Raw genomic sequence first — 23809 nt, forward strand, 5'->3', positions numbered from 1 at the left:
TCTCAAAAAAAGAAAAAATGGGGTCGGGGGTGGTAGAGAAGATAGAAAACGATGACACATCCTTTAAAAGAGAGAGAAAAAAATAAGGCATGAGAATTGGCTATTAAGTTTCACTCTAAGTACTTGGAACAGAGAGGCCTGTTTGGAGTGAGATGAAAAAAAAATGGAATTGAGGAATAAAGATGGTGACTTTAGATACCTCTTTTGAGAGACATGATTATAAAGGGAAGCAGAGAAGTGAGTGACAGCTGGAAAATTTAAGTTACAGATGGGCAATTAAAAAATTCACATATAAGCCAATATAAATAATACAACATAGAGAAGGAAGAAAGAGATGATGTGGTTGGGGAAGGGATTCAAAATTTCAGGAGAAATATTTACCATGTGGATAAAAAGAGTAGGATTCATAGCACCGTTTGATCAGTTGGCATTAGAATGGACTTCTTCCATCATGACATCAGTAGAAACGTGTTTACTTCATAAGTCCATTTTAGATCTGGTGATGGAAAGATGAAGTAGGTCTCATCTGATATCTCCTATTTTCTCAATGAAGTATGAGTAAGATGAAATGTTTCAGGTGGAGGAAAGTGATATAAAAGGTTTACGGAAAGGAGAGAAGCTATAACAATAGTCATTTAGGAGAGTGAAAAGTAGACTTTGTGGCAAATGTTTGATTTCAACACTGGGCTGCCACTGGAAAATGTGCTATCCTGTTTTAAACATGTTCTCACAGGGATCCCCTTTCTGGGTATGTGTCAAGTACCATATCTTTAATTGTAGCCCATATTATGTCAGCTCTCACTCATCATTATTTCTCTACTGTGATTCAGACACGTAGGGATTTATCTTGCTCTTCATCTCATTGTTCATTTAAGAACATTTTAGCCCAGGTATGGTGGCTCACACCTGTAATCCTCGCACCTTGGGAGGCTGAGGCGGGAGGATCATGAGGTCAGGAGTTTGAGACCAGCTGGGCCAACAAGTACTTGACTCTAAGTACTTGGAACAGAGGCCTGTTTGGGGTTTCACCCTATCTCTACTGAAAATACAAAAATTAGCCAGGTGTATTGGCGGGTACCTGTAATCCCAGCTACTCGGGAGACTGAGGTGGAAGAATCGCTTGAACCTGAGAGGTGAAGGTTGCAGTGAGCCGAGATTGTGCCACTGCACTCCAGCTGGCAGCTCAGGTAACAGTGAGAGACTGTGTCTCCAAAATGATTTGGTGTTGGAGGAAAGACTTCCAAATGTTTTCAAGGGAAATAAAAGTAGAACTTCCACTTCACTTCTCTCCTTCTCTGTTTACTGTTTATAAAATGGGAGTAATACTATCTAGCTACAGATTTGTGGTTAAGAATTGGGAGACGATATGTATAAAATACTGGCCCATAGTAGGCAATCAACAAATGAATATTGTAATGTTATTGCCCCTAAATATTATTCTTCTACCCAGAGAATAAAAAGATCTTGCTTCCTTTCTTAAATACCACTCTAACTTGGCACAGTGTTTCTAAGTTTCTTTGGTTGGAATGTAAGATATTTTACTGAATGATATTTTGTATTTTGGGCTTCATGATGTTTTAGGGCCTTGGTAATGTAACACTTGAGAAAGAATAGACTTCAAATAGAAAATTTATTTCCTCATGAGATTTTATTTTTATTACACAAATACAGTTATAATTAATAATGTAATTTGGAAAGCCCAAATAATAATAACAGTGAGGAGGGAACATGGAGTAAAAAAGCCAAAACATAACTTGAAAGGGATTTTTTAAAAATGTCTTTATGTTATCCTCATTCTCTTTGTCTACTAGTAATGTTGCTGAAGACAACTGTGTTTTGTAGTGAAGCATTGTATCAGTTGGAATAACTAATACTAAGAAATGCTAATAGTTCAACTGTTGCATCAATCATTTTTGTCAAATTAACATAGCCATGTCCATATTGTGTTCACTAAAGCAATATGGATACTACCAAAACCATCGTCCAGTGCCTAAAGGATAAACAGGAGGTACTGACATCGTGATTCTTTATTCAATATCTTCTTCTTCTTCTATTTTGGTATGCTCTAGGGTATGTACCTCTCTTTCAGGTAGTAACCCATATTCATTTAGGAAAGACTCCACATCCCCAGCAAAAAATTCTTCAGCAAACTGTTCAGCAACACTAATAAAATTGCTTATGAGTTCCCCACCTTTATAGACGAGCAGTGTGGGAAGTACATCTAAGGAAAAGCGGTCCCCAGCACCTGTATTCGAAGCTTTTATTTTACAGAACTTAACTATAGGGTATTCTGCTGCAAGGCATGTTAAACTATCGTTTAGAGCATCACAGCCCTTGATGCCATCTTCATAAATGTGAACAACGATCGTGGTGATCTTCTGTTCCTTTTCAATCGTTTCCAGGAATTGCTCTCCAGTTTCCAGCTCATACACAAACCCATATCTAGGCCCAAAACTCAGCTTCTGGTGCATATCCTGCATACACTGTCTACGGTATTTACGAAGGCAGTTTTCATCCTCTTTCTCTTTATGAATTAGTTCATATTCTTGAATGCTCATCTGAGAATAGATTAAGGAAATGATAGAAATTATTCAGTCAGAAATTTTATTCCTTAGATATACCAAGCCCATTCTTAACCGAAGGAGTTTACTTTTGCTGTTTTCTCTGCCTGGACCTTTTACTCCTGATGCACCTTTCTCTTTCACCTCTTTCAAGCTTTTGTTTAAATGTCACCTTCCTTGATTACTTTACCTTAAAAAGTTCCCATCTCACACTCTACATTCTTTACGCTGGCTTATTTTCTTTATAGCAATAAACACTATTATATCTTAAAACTTACCTATTTTTTTGGCGTATGTGGGGGGAATTCAAGCAAGACAGTGTTTCCTACTATTTGGAGTTTGTCAGACAATCCAAGAGGTTAATTGCTGGACCAGCAGCATTAGCATCACTTGGGAACTTCTTGGAACTGCAAATATTTCGGGACCACCCTAGGTTTACTGAATTAGAACCTGTAAGGGTGAGGCTAAGTAATCCATATTTTAACAAGCCCTCCAGGTTATTATTATTCACTAGTTTAGGCTAAAGTAAGAAAATACCTAAACTCCATGTTCTAAGATAGCGACTTTTCATTGCAGTTGGAATATAAAGTTATCTACAGGCACTTTCATAATAGCTAGTCCATTATTAATGTATTCCATAGAATATTAAGTACCCCTTCCCCCAATCAAAAAAGAAAAAAGGAACAATGGGACATAGTGTGATTGATAGATGTGGAGCAGCTCAGAACCATGGAAGTTAGATGGTTCCCATGTGGGATCATCTGCTGCGTCCTTATCATTATGTAACCTCTCAAATAGCAAATATTATCAATTTTTAAAGTAGAAGAGAATTGAGAAGACATGAAACTGATGTTTATAAAAAGCCTACCGGGTGTTGGGCACTTCCCATAGATTATGTTATTTAATCCTTACAAATAACCTCTGAGATAGGTATTATTAGTGTTATTTTACAGAAGACACAGATTTAGGTTAAATAAAAGTTCATGATGCTTTCATTACTTCTTTCTCTTGTTTCTGTTTCTTATATCTGTTTCCCTAATGTTGTCATTCTTTTCCTTATCATATTTTTTTCTGTTTTAAGATTATTTTCCCAGGATGGGTGTGGGGACTCATGCCTGTAATCCCAGCACTTTGGGAGGTAGAGGAGGGGAATTGTTTGAGTCCAGGAGAACAGACTGGGCAACACGATGAAACTCCATCTCTATAAAAAATACAAAAAATAGCTGGGCATGGTAGTGCGTGCCTGTAGTCCCAGCTACTTGGGAGGCCGAGGCAGGAGAATCACTTGAATCTAGGAGGCAGAGGTTGCAGTGAGCCAAGATCTTGCCACCGCACTCCAGCTGGGGTGACAGAGTGAGACTTTGTCTCAAAATAATAATAGTAATAATAATAATAATAATAATAATATTCTCCCAATTTAGTTTTAACCCTAAACATTTCTAATACTTCATATAATTGCTGCTGTAGTTCTGTTAATTTACTATTAAAGACCAGACCATACAAATCTGACTTGACGATGTGTTTCAGCATTTGTATGAAAACTTACTTTAGTCACATATCCAGACATATGGATATGTACACATTTAGATGCATTTTCAAAGTTTAACCTTAGCATAACATTTTTAATAATGAAGGCTGGGCGCGGTGGCTCATGCCTGTAATCCCAGCACTTTGGGAGGCCGAGGCGGGTGGATCACGAGGTTAAGAGATCGAGACCATCCTGGTCAACAAGGTGAAACCCCGTCTCTACTAAAAATACAAAAATTAGCTGGGCATGGTGGTGCACGCCTGTAGTCCCAGCTACTTGGGAGGCTGAGGCAGGAGAACTGCTTGAACCCAGAAGGCGGAGGTTGCGGTGAGCCGAGATCGTGCCATTGCACTCCAGTCTGGGTAACAACAGCGAAAATCCATCTCAAAAATAAAAATTTTTTTTAATAATGAGTATGTGTCACATTTATGTAGTATTTTACATGTTTCAAAATACTTCTAAATTTATTTTTTCTTCACATCTCTTCAAAACAAATGGAGCAGGTTTGTTACAATTACCCAGATGGAGTTCTCTGTATTTCTCTTTCTCATATTGTGAAACTATTTCTAAGTCAACTCATGTATTTGTAACTAATTCTTTTCATAACTGTATGTGCTCTTAGCATGGAATGCCACAATAGGCATTCACTTCATTTACATTTTTTGCCAGCATAAGCAATACTGCAATCAATATATTTTAATAGTCTAAAGTGGTTATTTAGATTAGAAAACACATTGTAAATTATTTGTTACTGATTTTCATATTATCTTACCTTTCTGCTGACTCGTTCCTTTGAATCTTTGCTGTTCCTACTCTGAGGAGAAGACATTTGCCTGAGAATCTCCTTCTTGCTAGGTGGAGTTGAATCACTGTCTTCACTCTCTAATTTAAACTTCCTCCAATCATTTATTACTCCTTTGGGTCCTGGAATGAAATTACAAATCAATTGTTTCCCCTTTTATTTTCAAAAGGACTATTAGCATAATTGAAACTTGTGTAAGTATTGCTATGGGAATAAACTTATTATCTCCTGCATCAGAAAAAAAAATCTTGTTTGGACTAGAAATTTCCGACTGCCCTGCTCATAAAAATATGCTTCCACATTAATCTTGTTAAATGGGTTTTGGTAAAGAATCTTTCAGAAACATTTGCACTAATGAAAATATAAGTTATGCACTTTGAACTACTGGCAAAAGGTTGGGGTTAGTATATTTAAATATTAGAGTCTAAGGAGGATACTAGAATTTTGGAAAAAATAGTACTTTTATTACCTAAGAAAAAAACTTCAGCAACAAACTGAAATTGGCATTGCAGTGTGAAGAAAGGAAACTCAGCATGTTGGGGAAACAAAAATAACAATAGTATGTAAATGACATACTACTGAAAAGGGGGCCTGACCTCAACAAAACTAAAATGTCTTTAAGAAAATCATTACCTAACCATCCCATTTTTCTAAGATTCTTTTACAAACATAGAAAGAATAGGATTGGCAGATTTTTTCTTTTTTTTTTGAGATGGAGTCTTACCGTTGCCCAGGCTGGAGTGCAGGGGCATGATTTCGGCTCACTGCAACGTCCACCTCCTGGGTTCAAGTGCTTCCCTTGTGTGTGCCACCACACCTTGCTAATTTTTGTATTTTTAGTAGAGATGGGGTTTCACTATGTTGGCCAGGCTGGTCTCAAACTTCTGACCTCAAGTGATCTGCCTACCTTAGCCTCCCAAAGTGTTGGGATTACAGGTGTGAGCCACTGTGCCTGGCCAGTTGGCAGATTTAAGAAAAACTAATTAAATAAAGGATGATTCAACTGGAATTATGATATTCAGTTGATCTGATGACTGATAGCATTATTCATTTAAGAAGGTCTTAAATTCTTTAAAACAAGGAATATTAAACCTACTGTCCTTCACTAATGCTTAGCTATATCCACACCTTTAATGTTGTATTCTATATCATATTCTATATATGGATGTATTCCTTCTTTCTCCTCCATATTGCCTAATAATTTTTGTTTTATATATATGATATATATTTAATATCAATTTATCATGAATATATTTATATTATATGCAGGCAAAGATTTTTGTGTACATATGTAGTGTTCATATCAATATTTTAAAATATGTTTTATGTATATAAAAAATATACATGTATGTATGTTTGTTTAAAGAAAGAGACTCCATTTTTGCTCCCGGTTTCTACAAATTGTGGTGTATTAAACACATTTTTCCTTACCTTGCTTTATCTGTTTCATACTATATCTTGGAGATTTTCTTGGTATACACATGAAGAGATTCTCCCTTTAGAAAATTTGGAAAATGGAGGTATGGTGTTCTATTGTGTAGTTGTACATAATTTACTTAAACGGTTTCATAGTGATCTGCATTGTTTGTTTCTACATTTTTTCTATGACATATGATGCTGAGGGAAGAATCTTGTGCATACGTTTTAAAGAAATCTGTGCAGGTATATTTATGTTTATATAAGTACAATTCCTTGGTCAAAGGGCATATACATTACTAATTTTGATATTGTGAGGCTGCCCCTATGGATATTGTACCAGTTTACACTGCTATGAACAATGCATGAGAGTGCCAAAAATGTGTTATTACACTTACTTACTTCCACTATGCTTTTTGTGTTACTTTTTTCCCCCACGAAAAATCTGTTCTGTCTTTTGCTCATTGTTCTATTTGGTAATTCATTTCTTTTCTTACTGATTTGCAGGAGCTCTTAATGTATATTAGGAAACTAACACTATCGGTTGAGCTGCCAGTGTTTTTACTCAATTTATTAAATGTTTTTTGACTTTTGTTCCTAGTGACCTTTACCAGACAGCAGATATTTCCTTCCTTTTTTCCCATCTCCCATTTTCCCTTCTTCCCTCCCTCCATCCCTTCATCCGTCATCCTTTCTTCCTTTTTATAGTTGAACTTATCAACCTTTCCTTTCATGGTCTTTTTTGTTGTTGATGTTGTTTTTGGTCATACTTAGGAAAGTATTCCTCATATTGCTATTATAAAATAAATCACACATTTTGGCTAGTACTTGTATGAATTCTTTCAAAGTTGTGGCTAAATTTGATGGTTTAACCCAAATTAAAAGAGATAGGAAATTACCATTCAAATAAGACTGAATAGAGTTAAATGTGAATTTTTAACTTTAAGTCATGATATTTAAGTTTTAAGTTCTTAGGAGTAGCATATAGATAGCCAAACATAATTTAACAGATTAAGAAAATAGACTCTGGATAAAATAAACTTTTCGGTTTTCTGGAGGAATACTAAAATTCATTTAGTCAAAAAATAAAGGGAATATGTTGTCATTCCCTTTATATTTTTAGATTCAAAAAATATTTATTCAAAAGAATAAAGGGAATATGTTGTCATTCCCTTTATATTTTTAGATTCAAAAAATATTTATTCAAAAGAATAAAGGGAATATGTTGTCATTCCCTTTATATTTTTAGATTCAAAAAATATGTATTCAAAAGAATAAAGGGAATATCTTATCATTCCCTTTATATTTTTAGATTCAAAAAAATTAAAATTAAAAGCCATTTATTTACCTTTTGGTCTAATATTACTTACAATGAAAGTTTGTAGTGAGGGTGGGGTACAATCAGGAGAGAGGAAAGTGGCTTAATTCTAGCGTAGACAAGAGGTCTTGGGTTAGTTGGGCAGCAATAAATTATCAATAATTAGTGGGTTTTTTTCCTCTCTACCTCTAAATAAAACTGTTAGGAATTATTTGATTTCAAAAATTAATTTGTTCACTCAAATATTTTTTAAATTAGTCTAACAATTTATATAAAGATATTACTTAACGTACATACTGAATAGTGTCAATAAGAACAATAGATATTGCCAGATTTAATTCTAATTTAATAATTATTTTTTCTTCTAGTTTTGCTTGCCTGTATGTGTGGCCTGTCCTTCAAAGTCTTCCTCCAAACTTAGGCTTTTGGCTTCTTCCATTTCAGGGATTGGATTTGATATAATCTATAGATGGAACAAAGAAATAATAATGGCAGATAAATTCCAAGATGTGCACATGTATATATATATATGTACAAATTGAAATATATAGGTATATGCATATTTATAGGCTCCTGCTGTCAGATTCCATAGTAGGCTAAAGATAATCACTAAATGATAAAGTGTTTAGAATGTTTCTGTCTGCAGCGTAAAAGGACATTAACGTGTTATTAAAGATGTCTGGACTTAAGGATTTTATATGATTCATAATTTGTCTTAAGCCTTCCAGTTAAGTCTGTGTGGTTAATGAACATTATTTATTACTGATTTTCCTAATTTCATAATATTATATGAAATTTGAATATATAAGCAATAAATGTTATTTATTTCATATAATATAAAATAAAATTATTAATAATTATATACTTGCTATGAACACTCACTGTGTGTCAGGAGTTGTTTAAATTATTTTATCTGTCAAAACTCATTTAATTCTCACATAGCCATATGTGGTAGGGACAATTGTTAGTGACATGTTATAACCAAGGAAGCTGAAGGGCAGGGAGTTTAAGTTACTTGCCCAAGATTACACAACAAGTGGTGGAGCAAAGATTTGAACCTAGATTATTTGACTTTGGAGCCAACTCTTAATCATTATACCATTTTGGAAATTAACATACTATTCAAACAAGATTCAATAGAGTTATTTTTCTCACTGTGATTTGGCAAATCTAATCTCTGAATTGGCATTAAAGAATGATGGTCTAGGCCAGGCTTGGTGGCTCATGCCTGCAATCCCAGCACTTTGGGAGGCCAAGGCGGGCAGATCACAAGGTCAAGAGATCGAGACCATCTTGGCCAACATGGTGAAACCCCATCTCTACTAAAATACAAAAATTAGCTGGGCGTGGTTGTGCGCACCTGTAGTCCCAGCTACTTGGGAGGTTGAGGTAGGAGAATTGCTCGAACCTGGGAGGCGGAGGTTGCAGTGAGCTGAGACCATGCCACTGCACTCTAGCCTGGTGCCTGGTGACAGAGTGAGACTCCATCTTAAAAAAAAAAAAAAGAATGATGGTGTAAGGAACACTATTCAATAGCATCTCTCCAGACCATGGAACAAGTTTTCATGACAACAGTACCCACCAAGCAAATGAAAACAGCCTGTAGCTAAGCCTATGGTATTTCTTTTTTAAGTTTTTAGAAAGATGGTCTAACTCTGTCATCCAGGGTTCATTCAGTGCAATGGTACAGTCATTTATTTGTTTGTGTATTTATTTTTATTATTTTTTAAAATTGTACTTTATGTTCTGAGGTACATGTGCAGATCATGCAGAATTGTTGCATAGGTACACACATGGCAATGTGGTTTGCTGCTTCCGTTCCCCCATCACCTACATCTGGCATTTCTCCCTATGTTATCCCTCCCCAACCTCCCCACCCCACCCTGCTGTCCCTCCCTTGGCCCCTGCCTCCCAACAGACCCCAGGGTGTGATGCTCCCCTCCCTGTGTCCATGTATTCTCATTGTTCACCCACCTATGAGTAAGAACAGGCAGTGTTTGATTTTCTGTTCTTGTGTCAGTTTGCTGAGAATGATGGTTTCCAGATTCATCCATGTCCCTACAAAGGACATGAACTCATCATTTTTTAATGACTGCATAGTATTCCATGGTGTATATGTGCCACATTTTTCTTGTCCAGTCTATCATCGATGGGCATTTGGGTTGGTTCCAGATCTTTGCTATTGTAAACAGTGCCGCTATGAACATATGTGTGCATGTGTCTTTATAATAGAATGATTTATAATCCTTTGGGTATATACTCAATAATGGTATTGCTGGGTCAAATGGAATTTCCATTTCTAGATCCTTGAGGAAGTGCCACACTTTCATAATGGTTGAACTAGTTTACACTCTCACCCACAGTGTAAAAGTGTTCCTATTTCTCCACATCCTCTCAGCATCTGTTGTCTCCAGACTTTTTAATGATTGCCATTCTAACTGGCATGAGGTGGTATCTCAATGTGGTTTTGATTTGCATTTCTCTAATAATCAGTGATGATGAGCATTTTTTCATATGTTTGTTGGCCTCATATATGTCTTCTTTTGAAAAGTATCTGTTCATATCCTTCTCCCACTTTTGGATGGGTTTGTTTGTTTTTTTCTTGTAAATCTGTTTTAGTTCTTCGTAGATACTGGATATTGCCCTTTGTCAGATGGGTAGATTGCAAACATTTTTTCCCATTCTGTTGGTTGCCTGTTCACTCTAGTGGTGTTTTCTTTTGCTGTGCATAAGCTTTGGAGTTTAATTAGGTCCCAATTGTCTATTTTGGCTTTTTTTGCCAATGCTTTTAGTGTTTTAGTCATGAAGTCTTTGCTGATGCCTATGTCCTGAATGGTTTTGCCTAGGTTTTCTTCTAGGGATTTTATGGTGTTAGGTCTTATGTTCAAGTCTTTAATCCATCTGGAGTTAATTTTAGTGTAAGGTGTCAGGAAGGGGTCCAGTTTCTGCTTTCTGCACATGGCTAGTCAGTTTTCCCAACACCATTTATTAAACAGGGAATCTTTTCCCCATTGCTTGTGTTTGTCAGGTTTGTCAAAGATCAGATGGTTGTGTTTGGTATGTTTTGGGAGTGGCTGGTACTGGTTGTTCCTTTCCTTGTTTAGGGCTTCTTTCAGGTGCTCTTGTAAGGCAGGCCTGGTGGTGATGAAATCTCTCAGCAAGTGCTTGTCCATAAAGGATTTTCTTTCTCCTTCGCTTCTGAAGCTTAGTTCGGCTGGATCTGAAATTCTAGGTTGAAAGTTATTTTCTTTAAGGACGTTGAATATTGGCCCCCACTCTCTTCTGGCTTCTAGGGTTTCTGCCAAGAGATCCCCTGTGAGTCTGATGGTTTTTCCCTTTGTGGGTAACCCAACCTTTTTCTCTGGCTGCCCTTAGCATTTTTTCCTTCATTTCAACCCTGGTGAATCTGATGATTATGTGCCTTGGGGTTGCTCTTCTTGAGGAATGTCTTTGTGGTGGTCTCTGTATTTCCTGGATTTAAATGTTGGCCTGCCTTGCTAGGTTGGGGAAGTTCTCCTGTATAATATCCTGAAGAGTGTTTTCCAGCTTGGATTCATTCTCTTCGTCACATTCAGGTACATTTATCAAACATAGATTAGGTCTTTTCACATAATCCCATTTTTTTGGAGGCTTTGTTAATTTCTTTTCACTCTTTTTTCTCTATTCTTGCCTTCTTGTTTTATTTCATTGAGTTGATCTTCAATCTCTGATACCCTTTCTTCTGCTTGGTCGATTTGGCTATTGAAACTTGTGTATGCTTCATGAAGTTCTTGTGCTATGTTTTTCAGCTCCATCAAGTCGTTTATATTCTTCTCTAAGCTGTTATTCTCATTAGCATCTCATCTAACCTTTTGTCTGTTCTTAGTTTCTCTGCATTGGGTTACCACATGTTCTTTTAGCTCTGAGAAGTTTATTACCCACCTTCTGAAGCCTGTTTCTGTCCGTTCATCAGATTCGTTCTCCATCCATCTTTGATGTCTAGCTGGTGAGGAGTTGTGAATCCTTGGAGGAGGAGAGGCATTCTGGTTTTTGGTGTTTTCATCCTTTTTGCAGTGGTTTCTTCCCATCTCAGTGGCTTTATCTACCTGTGGTCTTTGTGGTTCGTGACTTTCGGATGGGGTCTCTAAGTGGATGTCCTTTTTGTTGATGTTGAAGCTAGTTCTTTCTGCTTCTTAGTTTTCCTTCTAACAGTCCAGCCCCTCTGCTGCAGGATGGCTGGAGGTCCCCTCCAGACCCCACTCCTCTGGGATCACCCGTGGGGGCTGCAGAACAGCAAGGGTTGCTCTCGGTTTTTTTCCTCTGCTATCCTCGTCCCCGAAGGGTACCTGCTAGATGTAAGTCTGAGCTGTCCTTTATGAGGTGTCTCTTTGGGTATACGGGGTCAGGGAGTTGCTTGAGGAGACAGACTTTCCCTTATAGGAGCTCAAATGCTATGCTGGGAGCTCCGCCATTCTGTGCAGAGCTGCTTAGCCTGTACTTTTAAGTCTGCTGCAGCGGAACTCATGACCGCCTCTTTCTCAGGTGCTCTGTCCCAGGAAGGTTGGCTTTATAATTTCCTGTCTTGTTGCTGCCTTTTTTCAGACATGCCCTGCCCAGCACGGAGTAGTCTAGTCACAGTCCGCTAGCAGAGGAGTTGCTGAGCCGCTGCGCCAGTGGAAACGGCCGCCCAGACTGGTGTGAGTTTCTGCGCAGACGCGGCACCGGCTGAAACCGCCATGCTGCAAACTCGTTGCGCTTTTCGCCCGGGAATCTCCTGGTCTGTGGGCAGTGAAAACTTGTTTGGAAATGTGGTGAGCGCTCACCCTCTGCGCTGTTCTTGCTGGGAACTGCAGCTGTCGTGGATGTCCTCCAATGGTATAGTCTTAGCTCCCCGGACAGGCAAACTCTTGGGCTCAAGTGATCTTCCCACCTCAGCATCCTGGGTGGCGGGAACTACAGGTGTGTGACATCATGCCCTGCTAATTATTTTTTATTTTTTGCTATGTTGCCCAGGCTAGTGTTGAACTCCTGGCCTCAAGAGATCCTCCCACCTTGGCCCTTCAAAGTGCTGGGATTATAGGAGTGAGCCACCACACCCTGTCAGTTATAGTGCTTTTGAGAGGCTAAAATAGAAAATCACTAAAAGCACTTGGATTTTTATTCATATGAAACTCCATAGGGCCCTCATATAGAATCTCTTCTTTAATTCTATCTGGTTCACGCTCTCAAACCCATTTCCTTGTTTAGCTCTGGCCCATTTGGAAAACTCAGTTATTATACACACTAGCATATTCTCTCGGGTGTCCAGATAGTTGTGATTTTCCTGAAGTTTTCAAGTCAGGGAGGACGTACCAATCGTGGATAAACTATCTTCTTTTTATGCTTTATTCTTTCACTTTTTTTGCTTTGCCTCTTTCTTTTGAAGTCAGTTTTAAGTACCAATATCGCACAGTTTATACTTTGAAACTCATCTTAGTTTTCTGTAGATTTACACTTCAGTCCTACATTTGGTTTGTTTGGTGCCTCCCCAAGGCATAGGGTAGGAAGACAGAACCCTCTCTTGATTTCTCTTTTGCCTTTACCTTTGGTCTCAACACCTGGACTGCTTCTGCAATTTTGTTTCTCTTTTTGCAATCCCTATCCAGAATCACTGAAGGTCAAATGTCTTTGCCAACTTGATATTTTCTGCTTGAACAATAAAAGACTGTCAAGGGAAAGCCAATCAATTTTACAATATTTAGGTAAGTATAAATATAATGAAGAATTATATTGTAATGGCTTTAGTAATTTAAAAGCATAATGGAAAATGGAAATAAGTAAAAACTACTGGACAAACAACCATTTTATTAGTGAAATTATTTAAAAATAAATTTTGCATCTCAAAAAACATGAAAATTTTTGAAGAAAACTACAGAACAAAGAAATGGAAATTTATTTGATAATTTCAATAGCTCTTCAGTTCCCAGAAAAATAAGAGACTCAATCCAGTCTCTTTACTTTTTAAGACTGTATTGTTAATTTGTGTTAGCTACTATTCTCAGTAAATATACATAACTCTAAGAAAATCTAAAAATAATTTTATTTCAGATGCTGAAGACACAGGGTACAGCTTTCTTCTTGACTTGCTTGTTGTTTACCTAGTTGACAATCTACTGGGAAAAAGAAATGCCTTTTTCAGGAAAGGCTTTCACCAATTTCAAGGAATTCCTTTATGAAAAGATAATCCAGTTACTTAGGGCAAAACTTGTTTGTTGATTGGCTTCTTCATATATGTTGAGAATAGACTAATGCTAGGCATTTCCTGGGCTCTGAATCACATGAAGAACCAAACTCTTCCAGTATGGTGCTCACTAGTACTAAGACTTAAATCAACTGGGTTGCCTGTTTAAGTAAAGGACAGAGTCCATCCTTACCTAATGCCTCCATTTGAGTTAGAGTACAAGGATTGGCAAAACTTGTTACTCTTTACTGCCAGGAAAGCAGTGAACAGATTGAAAGGAAACTATTAAGACATGAGTGTGTTTGTTTGCACTGCATGAAGCACCTAGAGGAAGACACAAGTAGATTATTATTAGCTATCAATAGATTTCATCTACCCTCCTATTAATTTACCCTGTCACCAACTCACTCTGGGGTTTTCTGATTATCCCAAAAAAACTTATCCTCTTCAAAATGTACATTAGCGTTATACAAGTAATTATTTTTTGCCTCTTTTAGATAGCATCTTGCTCTGTTGCCCAGGCTGGAGGGCGGTGGCATAATCTCCACTCACTGCAACCTCCGCTTCCCAGATTCAAGGATTCTCATGCCTCAGCCTTCTACCTAGCTGGAATTATAGGCATGGGTCACCACACCTGGCTAATTTTTGTATTTTTGGTAGAGATGGGGTTTCACCATGTTGTCCAGGCTGGTCTCGATCTCCTGATCTCAAGTGAACTGCTCACCTTGGCCTCCCAAAGTGCTGGGATTGCAGCGTGAGTCACCTGGCTGGTACAAGTAATGTAATTGGAATATTTGCAAAGTGCTTAGATCTCAGCACATAGTAACTGCTTTATGAGTCTGTTAAATAAATTAAAAATATATCTTTTACATATGTGCATGTAATATATCAGCCATTTAGAAATATAATCAACGGATTGGTGTACAGTGATATTATTTCATGGTTAAAAAAATTCCGTGTCTACTTTAGGCTGAAACATTTAAAATTACAATAGGATTATTGCAGGGTTTTGGGTAAGCACATCTTCGTGTGACTGGAAATTGGTAATACAGTAAGGGAAGAAGACAGAAGGTAAAAATCTTACCTTCACCAAGACTTGCTTTGGTTCAAAAGAATTACTGTATTTTCCACATTGCATAATTATAAAAATATGTGATTTAGTATGTTTTTTATTTTAAATAGTTATAGTACTGTTACAGTGAAAATGTGTGTTAAGTAAAATTGTATATGGATGACCTTTGACAGAATAACATGCAGTTAAAATAATATTATCACTCTCTTCAAAAGTGATACTAAAATTTAATATTGGTGAGAAATACAGCTTAAAATAGAATTTTAGCAAGTTAGGGTTTTATTTTCCTCTTAATTTAGGATTTTAATATTTTTAAATAATAGCTTATATAGGATAACACTTCTCAAACTTTGTCCTCAAAATTCTAACACCTCCCAACTATGGTTTAGTAATTACCAAGAAATAAAATGAGACAAATATAAATGGTCCTGCTTGTTTCTCCTGTTTCGCATAAGATAGCAATGATCTAGAACAGAAAGAAAGTGTGTAAAATTTTTACACATTCGTTTTAAAAGGCTTAAAAAAAATCTACCCCTAAACAAACATTTCATTCATCATTATCCTTGGTTACTTCAAATCTGTTTAATCTAATCAGAATATCTAGTTTTAAATTGACTTGTAGATTCTCAGTATTGCTTAAGAAGAGCTTTGCTTTCTTTTTCTTTTCTTTTTTTTTTTTTTGGAGATGAAGTTTCAGTCTTGTTGCCAAGGCTAGAGTGCAATAGCGCCATCTCAGCTCACCAAGACCTCTGCTCTGAGGTTCAAGGAATTCTCCTGCCTCAGCCTCCGGAGTAGCTGGGATTACAGGCATGTGCCAGCACACCAGCTAGAGCTTTGCTTTTGAGACTAGCTATTGTAGTTTATTGGTAGATTTTCAAATAGTTGGGATTATCTAATTACTCTATGATATAGACTGACTTCTCTCCTAGCATCCACAACAACTTATAGTGTTTATTTTTATGCGTTTTTCTCCACTGTTGTAAATTCTTTGAGGACGGAGGCAAGTTTTTATTTGTTGTCGCACTTCTCATAATTGTTTCATATGTTGTAACTAATTCATAAATGACAGCAGCAAATTTTAAGGAAGCTACTATGTGCTGGGTACTCTAGACACTGTTTTTAAATTTTTTTAATTTTTAGTTTAATTTGAGGTAGAGTCTCGCTCTGTCACTCAGGCTGGAGTGCAGTGGCGCAATCTCAGCTCACTGCAACCTCCACCTCCTAGGTTCAAGTGGTTGTCCTGCCTCAGCCTCCCAAGTAGCTGGCACTACAGGCACACGCCACCAAACCCAGCTAATTTTTTTGTATTTTTAGTAGAGATGGAGTTTCACTGTCTTAGCCAGGATGGTCTCGATTTCCTGACCTCGTGATCTGCCTGCCTTGGCCTCCCAAAGTGCTGGGATTACAGGCGTAAGCCACTGCACCCGTCCAAATTCAGAAATCTTTAAGATCAATTTCTAAAATAAGTCTGTTTCTTAAGCCTCTCATGATCTAGCCCAAGTTTTGTATAAAATATCAGTTTGTGGCTTATGTTTGAAAACTAAAACTTCAGTCTGTAAACTTTCTGCCACTCTTCTTTCTATTTGTCAGAAGTCACAAATAAGCACGGTTGCCAGGTGCCTTTGTCTGCTTGGGCTGCTATAACAAAATATAAACAAACTGTGTGGCTTAATACACAGAAGCTAATTTTCTCATAGTTCCAGACGCTAAAAGCTTCATATCAAGATCTAGTAAGGCTGGTTTCTAGTGCAGGCCTTCTTCCTGGATGGAAGATGGCTGCCTTCTCACTGTGTCCTCATATGACAGAGAGCAGGTTAGCTCCCTGGTATCTTGTAATCCTATGGGATCAGAGCCATACCCTTTGACCTCATATAACTTTACTTTTACAAAGTCCCTATCTCCAAATACTGTTATATTGGAGGTTAGGGGCTCACTGTATATATTTTGAGAGAATATAATTCAGTTCATAGCTCCTGGTTCTGACTTTTGTGAAGAATGACTTTACACAGATGCTGTCCACTATTTATGTGTCTCCATAGCCTGCCTTTTATTTAATTTCTAAAGCTTTGGGCCTCTGGATTTTTCAGGGTTCCCCAGCTACCCTTTAAAATTGCAGTTAGGAAAATGAAGCTTATCTAAAATAACTCTTTCATTTTTTTTGACTATTCACTAGTTCTTTCCATGCCTGTGGACCCCCAATCTTGGGATGCCACAGAAGAGCCCACAAAAATATAGGCCAGTATTCCCCTGCATGTTAGGTAATGCAAATGTCAGTTATTTCTTTGGCCAGTTTCTGGCTTGTTTTGATGTCTAAGGAAAATATTAGTATTCTACACTAACTGCAGTGAAATCAAGGGTATTGCTCTAAAAAAGTGAATCAGAAGAGTGGTATACAGACTTAGTATAGAGCATATGTACCCACTTTAGTCCAGGTTAGATGAAGTAATAGAACATCTAAATAAATATCATATGCAATATTTTCCACACAAAAAAAATATTTTAGCATTTCAATAACTGTTGTTATCCTTAGCAAACTAAAAGGGCGATGCTCAATAGAAATAATCTATTTTGTTTAGAAGGGCTGAAGTTCAGGTAAATGTATCCACATATCTTTTTTCGTTTTGCAAATTATAATGAAAGGTTTCACTGTCTTATTCTGATACTAGTTTCCCCAAGTACAAAGTAAAGAAGTTAAACAGCAAAACATGAACTTATCTCTCTACCTATGGGATACCCGACATCTTTCCATGGATGTACATTTTGCTTCATTCTGTTGTTAGAAACCTACATTTGGTGTCTGGATCTGTGTCCCACAGAGTGTCATACTGTATTCTGGTCACCCTTGCAGGGCTTTATATCCTACTTTTCTCTACCTCTAACCGTACATCTCCTTACTTCTCTGCTTTCCTGTTTTCCAAGGTGACTGTGGGCTAATCTGATCAACTAAGCCAAGCGAATGTGCTCAGCATGACAGATACGTTAATGTGAATTGTTTTAACCCCTGCCATGAGTATCTTCCCCAGTGTCATACTGGACACGATAGAAAGCAGTTCTGCCTTTTCTTTCTTACTAAAATAAATTATCAGTGGGGAGCATTTCATATCAGATAGGTTTGACAACACCATGCGAGATTATGGAAGTATTACTGGGCTTGTGGAAACCTTCAGTGTCTCCGAAATCATAAAGGTGGATCTAATTATTTTGGCCAAGCCATAATTTCCTCTTGTTCTACTCCATGCCCCTATTTTATTTAATGACCTTGAGAATAAGTATGAGATGTATTTAGGCTTTAATCAATAAAGAGGGGATTTGATGCCTCATAACAATTAATTTCTTGAATTCTCTGATTTATTTATATTTGTCTTTTCCTCAAAGGATTAACTAAGCCTCTTGTGACGGCAGGAATTATATATTACAATGCTTCCAAGTGGCTGTATAGTATAGTGATTAGCACTTGGGCAATGCGGATTCAAATCCAGCTAAACCAATTGTTGGCTGTGTGACCTTGAGCAAATCACTAAAATTCTCTGTGGTTTAGCTTTCTCATCTGTAAAATTATAGTAGTTATAGTGTTTATTTCAAAAGGCCCATGAAGATTAAATGAATGAAATTATGCAAACTCTACCCTATTTGTACTAGACAATAGGTATAGAGACTTGATAATTAGTAAATAATTAAAAACTAAAAATGCTAAAACCAAATTTGAAATTAATAATGAACATAGTCAAATTAATATAAATTATATTTAGGAAATAATATATATATGCACTGTTTATGCCTAGTTAGCTTCCCTGTTCAAAGAACATGTGTGTGTGTGTGTGTGTGCATGTGTGTTCGTAGTCACATACATATTGCACATTTTTTCTTAAGTCTTTTATATTCTTCTACCTATGTTCTTCTACCAATAAAGGCTAAGATCCTTTATTGTAATAGCTTGATTTATTTTTGGCAATGTTTGTTTGCCACAAGGCATTTAAGAACATACAAAATAGAAAGGAGATGAATTTTGCGGTCCTGAAACATAGGCTAAGAAAATGCACATGAGGTCGGGCACAGGGGCTAACACCTGTAATCCCAGCATGTTGGGAGGCTGAGGTGGGTGGATCACGAGGTCAAGGGATGGAGACCATCCTGGTCAACATGGTGAAACCCCGTCTCTACAAAAAATACAAAAATTAGCTGGGCTTGATGGCGCGCATCTATAGTCCCACGTACTCGGGAGGCTGAGGCAGGAGAATTGCTTGAACCCTGCAGGCAGAGATTGCAGTGAGCCAAGATCATGCCACTGCATTCCAGCCTGGTAGACAAAGCGTGACTCTGTCTCAAAAAAAAAAAAAAAAAGCCATGAAATTGCCCTGAAAAATAGTAAAAAGGCTTTCTGAAGATGTATGCCTAAGTGAAAATGAGAATGATTATTTAATTTGAATGTAACATACTTGTTTTCCAATGAATTGTCTTCCCTACCTATGATTTTGCAGATCATGAGTAATTTTTTGTTTGATTTTTCTTTTTGCATTTATGTTGTAATGCTTTGCATATGTTTTTTGAATTTCATTTCTCTAACAGAGTAAGACAAAACTTAGGATTTTTGTTGCTACCTGCATTTATGTTAGTTGTTAATTTTGGGATAGATCAACTTCTACATTTTGTGGTATCATAATAAGCGTTTTCTTTACAATTAAATTTTGAGACACATGAGTGGAATATAGGACACACGGTCCTCAAAATGGTTATAACAAATTAGAAAATTGTTGGCAGTCAGCAAATGTTAGTTTTTCTTTATTTTAAATATAAAACACTCATCTTGATGCTATTGAAAATGTTCCTTATTTTATGCCTGATTTCCCCCACCCCCAGTATCTAGATAAAGTTCATAACAACTTTGATAGAAAAACTATGATAGAAATTTTGATATAAGACACTGTAGAACAGATGTAATATTTCCTGTTTCTACCCTACTCAAATAGTTTTGCCTTTTCAACAAATGAGACTGGGCAGGGGAGTTGTAGGGAGCCTTTTAAACAATTTGTATGCTAGGAATGCATAGAAAACAACAATTTTCTGTTATCCTGTATCATCAGTAAAAAAAACTTACTCTGGGAATATAAGCTTTAAAAGCTCATAACTGAATTCATAACTGAATTCCTGCTCCTAGTGAAAAGACATCCACCTATCCAAGTTTGCTGCTACAATGTACAGATATTCTTTTACTTGTTCTGGAGAAAATAGAATTGTTAGAAATTTATAAGTTACTTTTCTTAGATATCTCTTTGTCTTGTAAATATACATATTCCTGTACATATTGTTTGAATTACACTGCAGGCATTATTATGAATGGTTCACTATATTTTGATAATGACTTATATAATATCAAATCCACTTCTAATATTTAGACAGAAATTGTCATGATGAATTAGATGATCTCTAAAGTTTAAGTTTTAATCTAAAGTGATTCTGAGTAGCACATATAATGGACAAATATATATATATACATGTATATGTATATATATTTATTTATTTAAAATGGATGCCATAGTTAACAGCTATTTTTGTAGATAGTAAAAATACTCCATTGCAAATCAATTACTGCACTTATTTTCATGAGGCAAACTGTACAGTTTATTAGTAATAATAATAACCTCCATGGGAACAAAATAGAAAAAAAAAGTTAAAAGAAAATTTTTATCGAATTTAACAAATATCCACAAACTCTCAGTGTTCTTTTCTTTTAAAAACAGTATTTCTCTTTCATTAAATTTCTAAAGTAACCTTTCGAAACAAACATTATTTCTACTTAAAAATTAAAAACCACGAACAAACCACAACAACATACTACTAAGCAAAAGCCTCAAAACATGCCTTAGCTCTGGATGAATATGGTAGTCCTCCTCACTTACCTAAGGGTTTGCTTTCTGTGATTTCAGTTACCCTTGGTCAATCTCAGTCCAAAAATATTAAATGAAAAATTCCAGAAATAAACAATTTGCAAGTTTTAAATTGTGCAGTGTACTGAGTAGCTTGAGGAAATCTCACATCATCCTGCTCTGTGTGGCCTGGGACGTGAATCATCTCTTTGTCTGCCATATCCACCCTGTATGCACTACGGTCTTAGTTATCAGATTGACTGTTGCAGTGCTTGTGTTCAAGTAACCCTCATTTACTTAATAAAGTCCCAAAGCGCAACTGTTACGATGCTAGCATATTGTTATAATTGTTCCATTTTATTATTAGTCATTATTGCTAACCTCGGACTGTGTCTAATTTATAAATTAAACCTTATCACAGGTATGCATGTTTAGAAAAACACATAGTATACACGGGGTTCAGCTCTATCTATGGTTTTAGGCATCCCGTGTGAGTCCTGGAACATATTCCCCTTGGATAAAGGGCAACTACTGCACTCCCTTTCACAACTTGGGAGCCAAATCTTCAAACATAAAGTGCAAGGAATCATCATTTATTCCCTTCAGTTCTCTCTTCACTCAAAGGAAATTTAAAATTGCAAAATGAGTTATCCAGTCATGGTCTTATTTGAACAGTCCAGAATATCAGGCTCAAAATTGCATGTTTACTCTGAATCTTTATTAGTGAAGATGACTGGTGCAAATCACTTAAAGAGAGAAGGATACACAGTATTTAATTGTCTTTATAGTAGAGAAATCAATACTTTATGTACTTTGAACTATTTTAAATTAACAAAATAGTATATAAACAGTGAATCATTATTTTTTCCTCTAAGGTAAAATTTTTAAAATTATATGATCAAGAAGACTACTTGTGGACTCACAGTTTGGATCTTTGCCTGGTGTCCTTGTTCAGTGGGTGAGAATCCCTGTCTACTGAACTCCTCTTGAACTTCGGCAGCTTTAAGCTTAGATTTAAGATCCCCGGATATTGATGACCTTTGCAGAAATAGCTCTGAACAAGTAATAGGATTTAAAGAATTAGCAGGGCCTGTTGATTAATAATAGGGCAAAACCAAACAAACTTTGAGTAGTCAGTTTATAGTTTACAGATCACACAGAGTGGATGAGAGACAGGGATTATTATGAGCACTTGTTTATCACAGTAACATGAGTTGTATTCGTTAGTCCCATAAACATCTATGAGCACCTACTTTGTGTGAAACAAGCAATAGCTAGGCACTATGGTACAAAGAAAAATAAACCCTATTTCCTATGTCGTGGGGCTTGCAGTCCAGTGGGGGAGACAGGTGAGTAAAAACATAATCACAATGAAGTGCTGTGATTGCTACAGCATTAGGAAGAGTAAGAGAGACACTATGGTTTTCATCTTCTCTCACTACAGGCTTTCAATGCCGTTTTTTCAGGTGGCCTGTCATTTACAGATCTACTTGCTTTCTGGATTCTAGTTTTATTAGCATTTTTTCCTTTTCACTTCTTATTGTTTCTGATTTTTACCACTAAAAATTCCTTTCCTGCTGTTTTTTAATGGAGTTGAGAGATGTAGGGGAAGTAGATGTGTATTTTCACTCTTCCACTTTTCCTAACATCTTTATTTCTCACAGCCTAATTCTCATCTAACTTTGCCAAAGTAGGAGATTTAATTTAAGTTTAAAGCTGGAAATTTTTAGTTAGGGAGAGGACAGAATTTTTAATATTAATGGCACTTAAAATGAATACATTTCAATTTTTAAATTATAAAATTTAGTCATATGTAGCTTCACCCAAAACCTTTAAGTGGATCTTTATGCAATTTAAACAGTGATAGTGTCTAAACAAATTTTAATAGTTAATGTTTTATTATACTAAATTAATTTGTTATTTAATTACTCTCTTTGTTAGTAGGAAGGAAACCTGTCATATTTCAGAACTTTGTTGGCTTATATATTTTGTTATTATAGAATTTGATTTGAAGAATAGAGAAAAGTGTAAAAATTTACAATAATTAAGAGAGTCACAACCATAAATAGTTTCATCTCTATGAAACTATTTCTTCCAGAAATCAAAGTATTTTCTAAATGAACTTTCGTTTTCATCCTTAAGTCAAATGTTTACCTTCCATTTTTCAGGTTTCATGTTCCAGTCGGTGTGCTATACATATGCATTTCTACAAAGTTTCTCAGGGCAATTCACTCTCAGTTTTTATGAACTGAGTGTTTTCTCTCTAGCTAAAGAATGTAGAATATAGTCAGATACAATACAAATGTAACATAAAAGATGCCTTCTGATGGCAAATGTGAAAATATTTAATATTTCAGTTTGTTGATAAAAAATGTCATGATGGTTTTAACATTAAAAAAATACGTTTTAAGTTACTGTCAAATATAGTTTGGTAGTCATATGTTCAAATATGTGATATAGGCACAAGTATAGAGAGTTATGGTAAAAAAAAATTACTATAGCAATTCCTATCCTACCCCACCTTCCCAACACAGGTATTTCCATAATTTACTTTTTACTTTGTGCTACCTCTGGCACTTGTTTATTGGAGGGATTCGGGGGCATTATGGACATCACACACTTGCCTCCAATTTGGACAAGCATGTTTGATTTAATTGCTTCAACTATGAATTGAGCAATTTTGTAGATCATGAAAACTTATCAAGAAAAGAGTAAAAGCCCCAAAAATTATTATTTCATACATATGATGCTTGATTGATGTAAAAACATTTAAAATTATATGTTTGATACAGTGTTTAGATTTTTGCATATGATTTTACATCCAATTTTACAAATACTAAATACTTTACAAGCACAAATATTGTAAACCAGCTGAAAATATGTTAGAAATAGGAATAAAATACTAATAATTAGGATACTTCCTGGGAGCTCATCATGCCAGGTGAGGCAGTAAATGTTTACTTCACGTAATCTTTACAGCAATCCTCTGAGGCAGGTCAAGTATAATTTTAGAGATGAGGAAACAGGCTTAGATAAGTTTTGTAACTTA

At 36.2% G+C, this 23809-nt stretch overlaps 1 protein-coding gene across 7 annotated transcripts; it reads right to left on the reverse strand.

Moving 5' to 3' along the window:
* Nucleotides 1-1629: 1629 nt before the first annotated feature.
* PDC (phosducin) lies at nt 1630-21737 on the reverse strand. Of its 7 annotated transcripts, XM_078355135.1 has the most exons (6): nt 21684-21737; nt 14018-14148; nt 8986-9113; nt 8004-8088; nt 4862-5013; nt 1630-2558 (listed from the first exon to the last, which is right to left on the reverse strand). In XM_078355135.1, the coding sequence occupies exons 4-6, from the start codon at nt 8062-8064 to the stop codon at nt 2028-2030; spliced, it is 744 nt and encodes a 247-aa protein (XP_078211261.1). In that variant the 5' UTR covers nt 8065-8088; nt 8986-9113; nt 14018-14148; nt 21684-21737; the 3' UTR covers nt 1630-2027. The 7 variants fall into 7 exon arrangements, with proteins under 7 accessions (XP_078211261.1, XP_054103622.1, XP_035135490.1 ...); XM_054247647.2 differs by lacking the exon at nt 14018-14148; XM_035279599.3 differs by lacking the exon at nt 8986-9113.
* Between the last annotated feature and the right edge of the window lie 2072 nt (nt 21738-23809).

Source organism: Callithrix jacchus, chromosome 18 (assembly GCF_049354715.1).
Source record: "Callithrix jacchus isolate 240 chromosome 18, calJac240_pri, whole genome shotgun sequence".
In the NCBI taxonomy this organism is placed as follows: Eukaryota; Metazoa; Chordata; class Mammalia; order Primates; family Cebidae; genus Callithrix; species Callithrix jacchus.

Bases quoted from the DNA above. Each gene is read 5' to 3' on its own strand.
- PDC (XM_035279598.3), bottom strand. From the start codon at position 8,064: ATGGAAGAAGCCAAAAGCCTAAGTTTGGAGGAAGACTTTGAAGGACAG. The intron at 5,014-8,003 runs GCAAGCAAAACT...ATTTCATTCCAG, and splicing joins AGGACAGGCCACACATACAG to GACCCAAAGGAGTAATAAAT. The intron at 2,559-4,861 runs GTAAGATAATAT...ATCTATTCTCAG, and splicing joins AGGAACGAGTCAGCAGAAAG to ATGAGCATTCAAGAATATGA.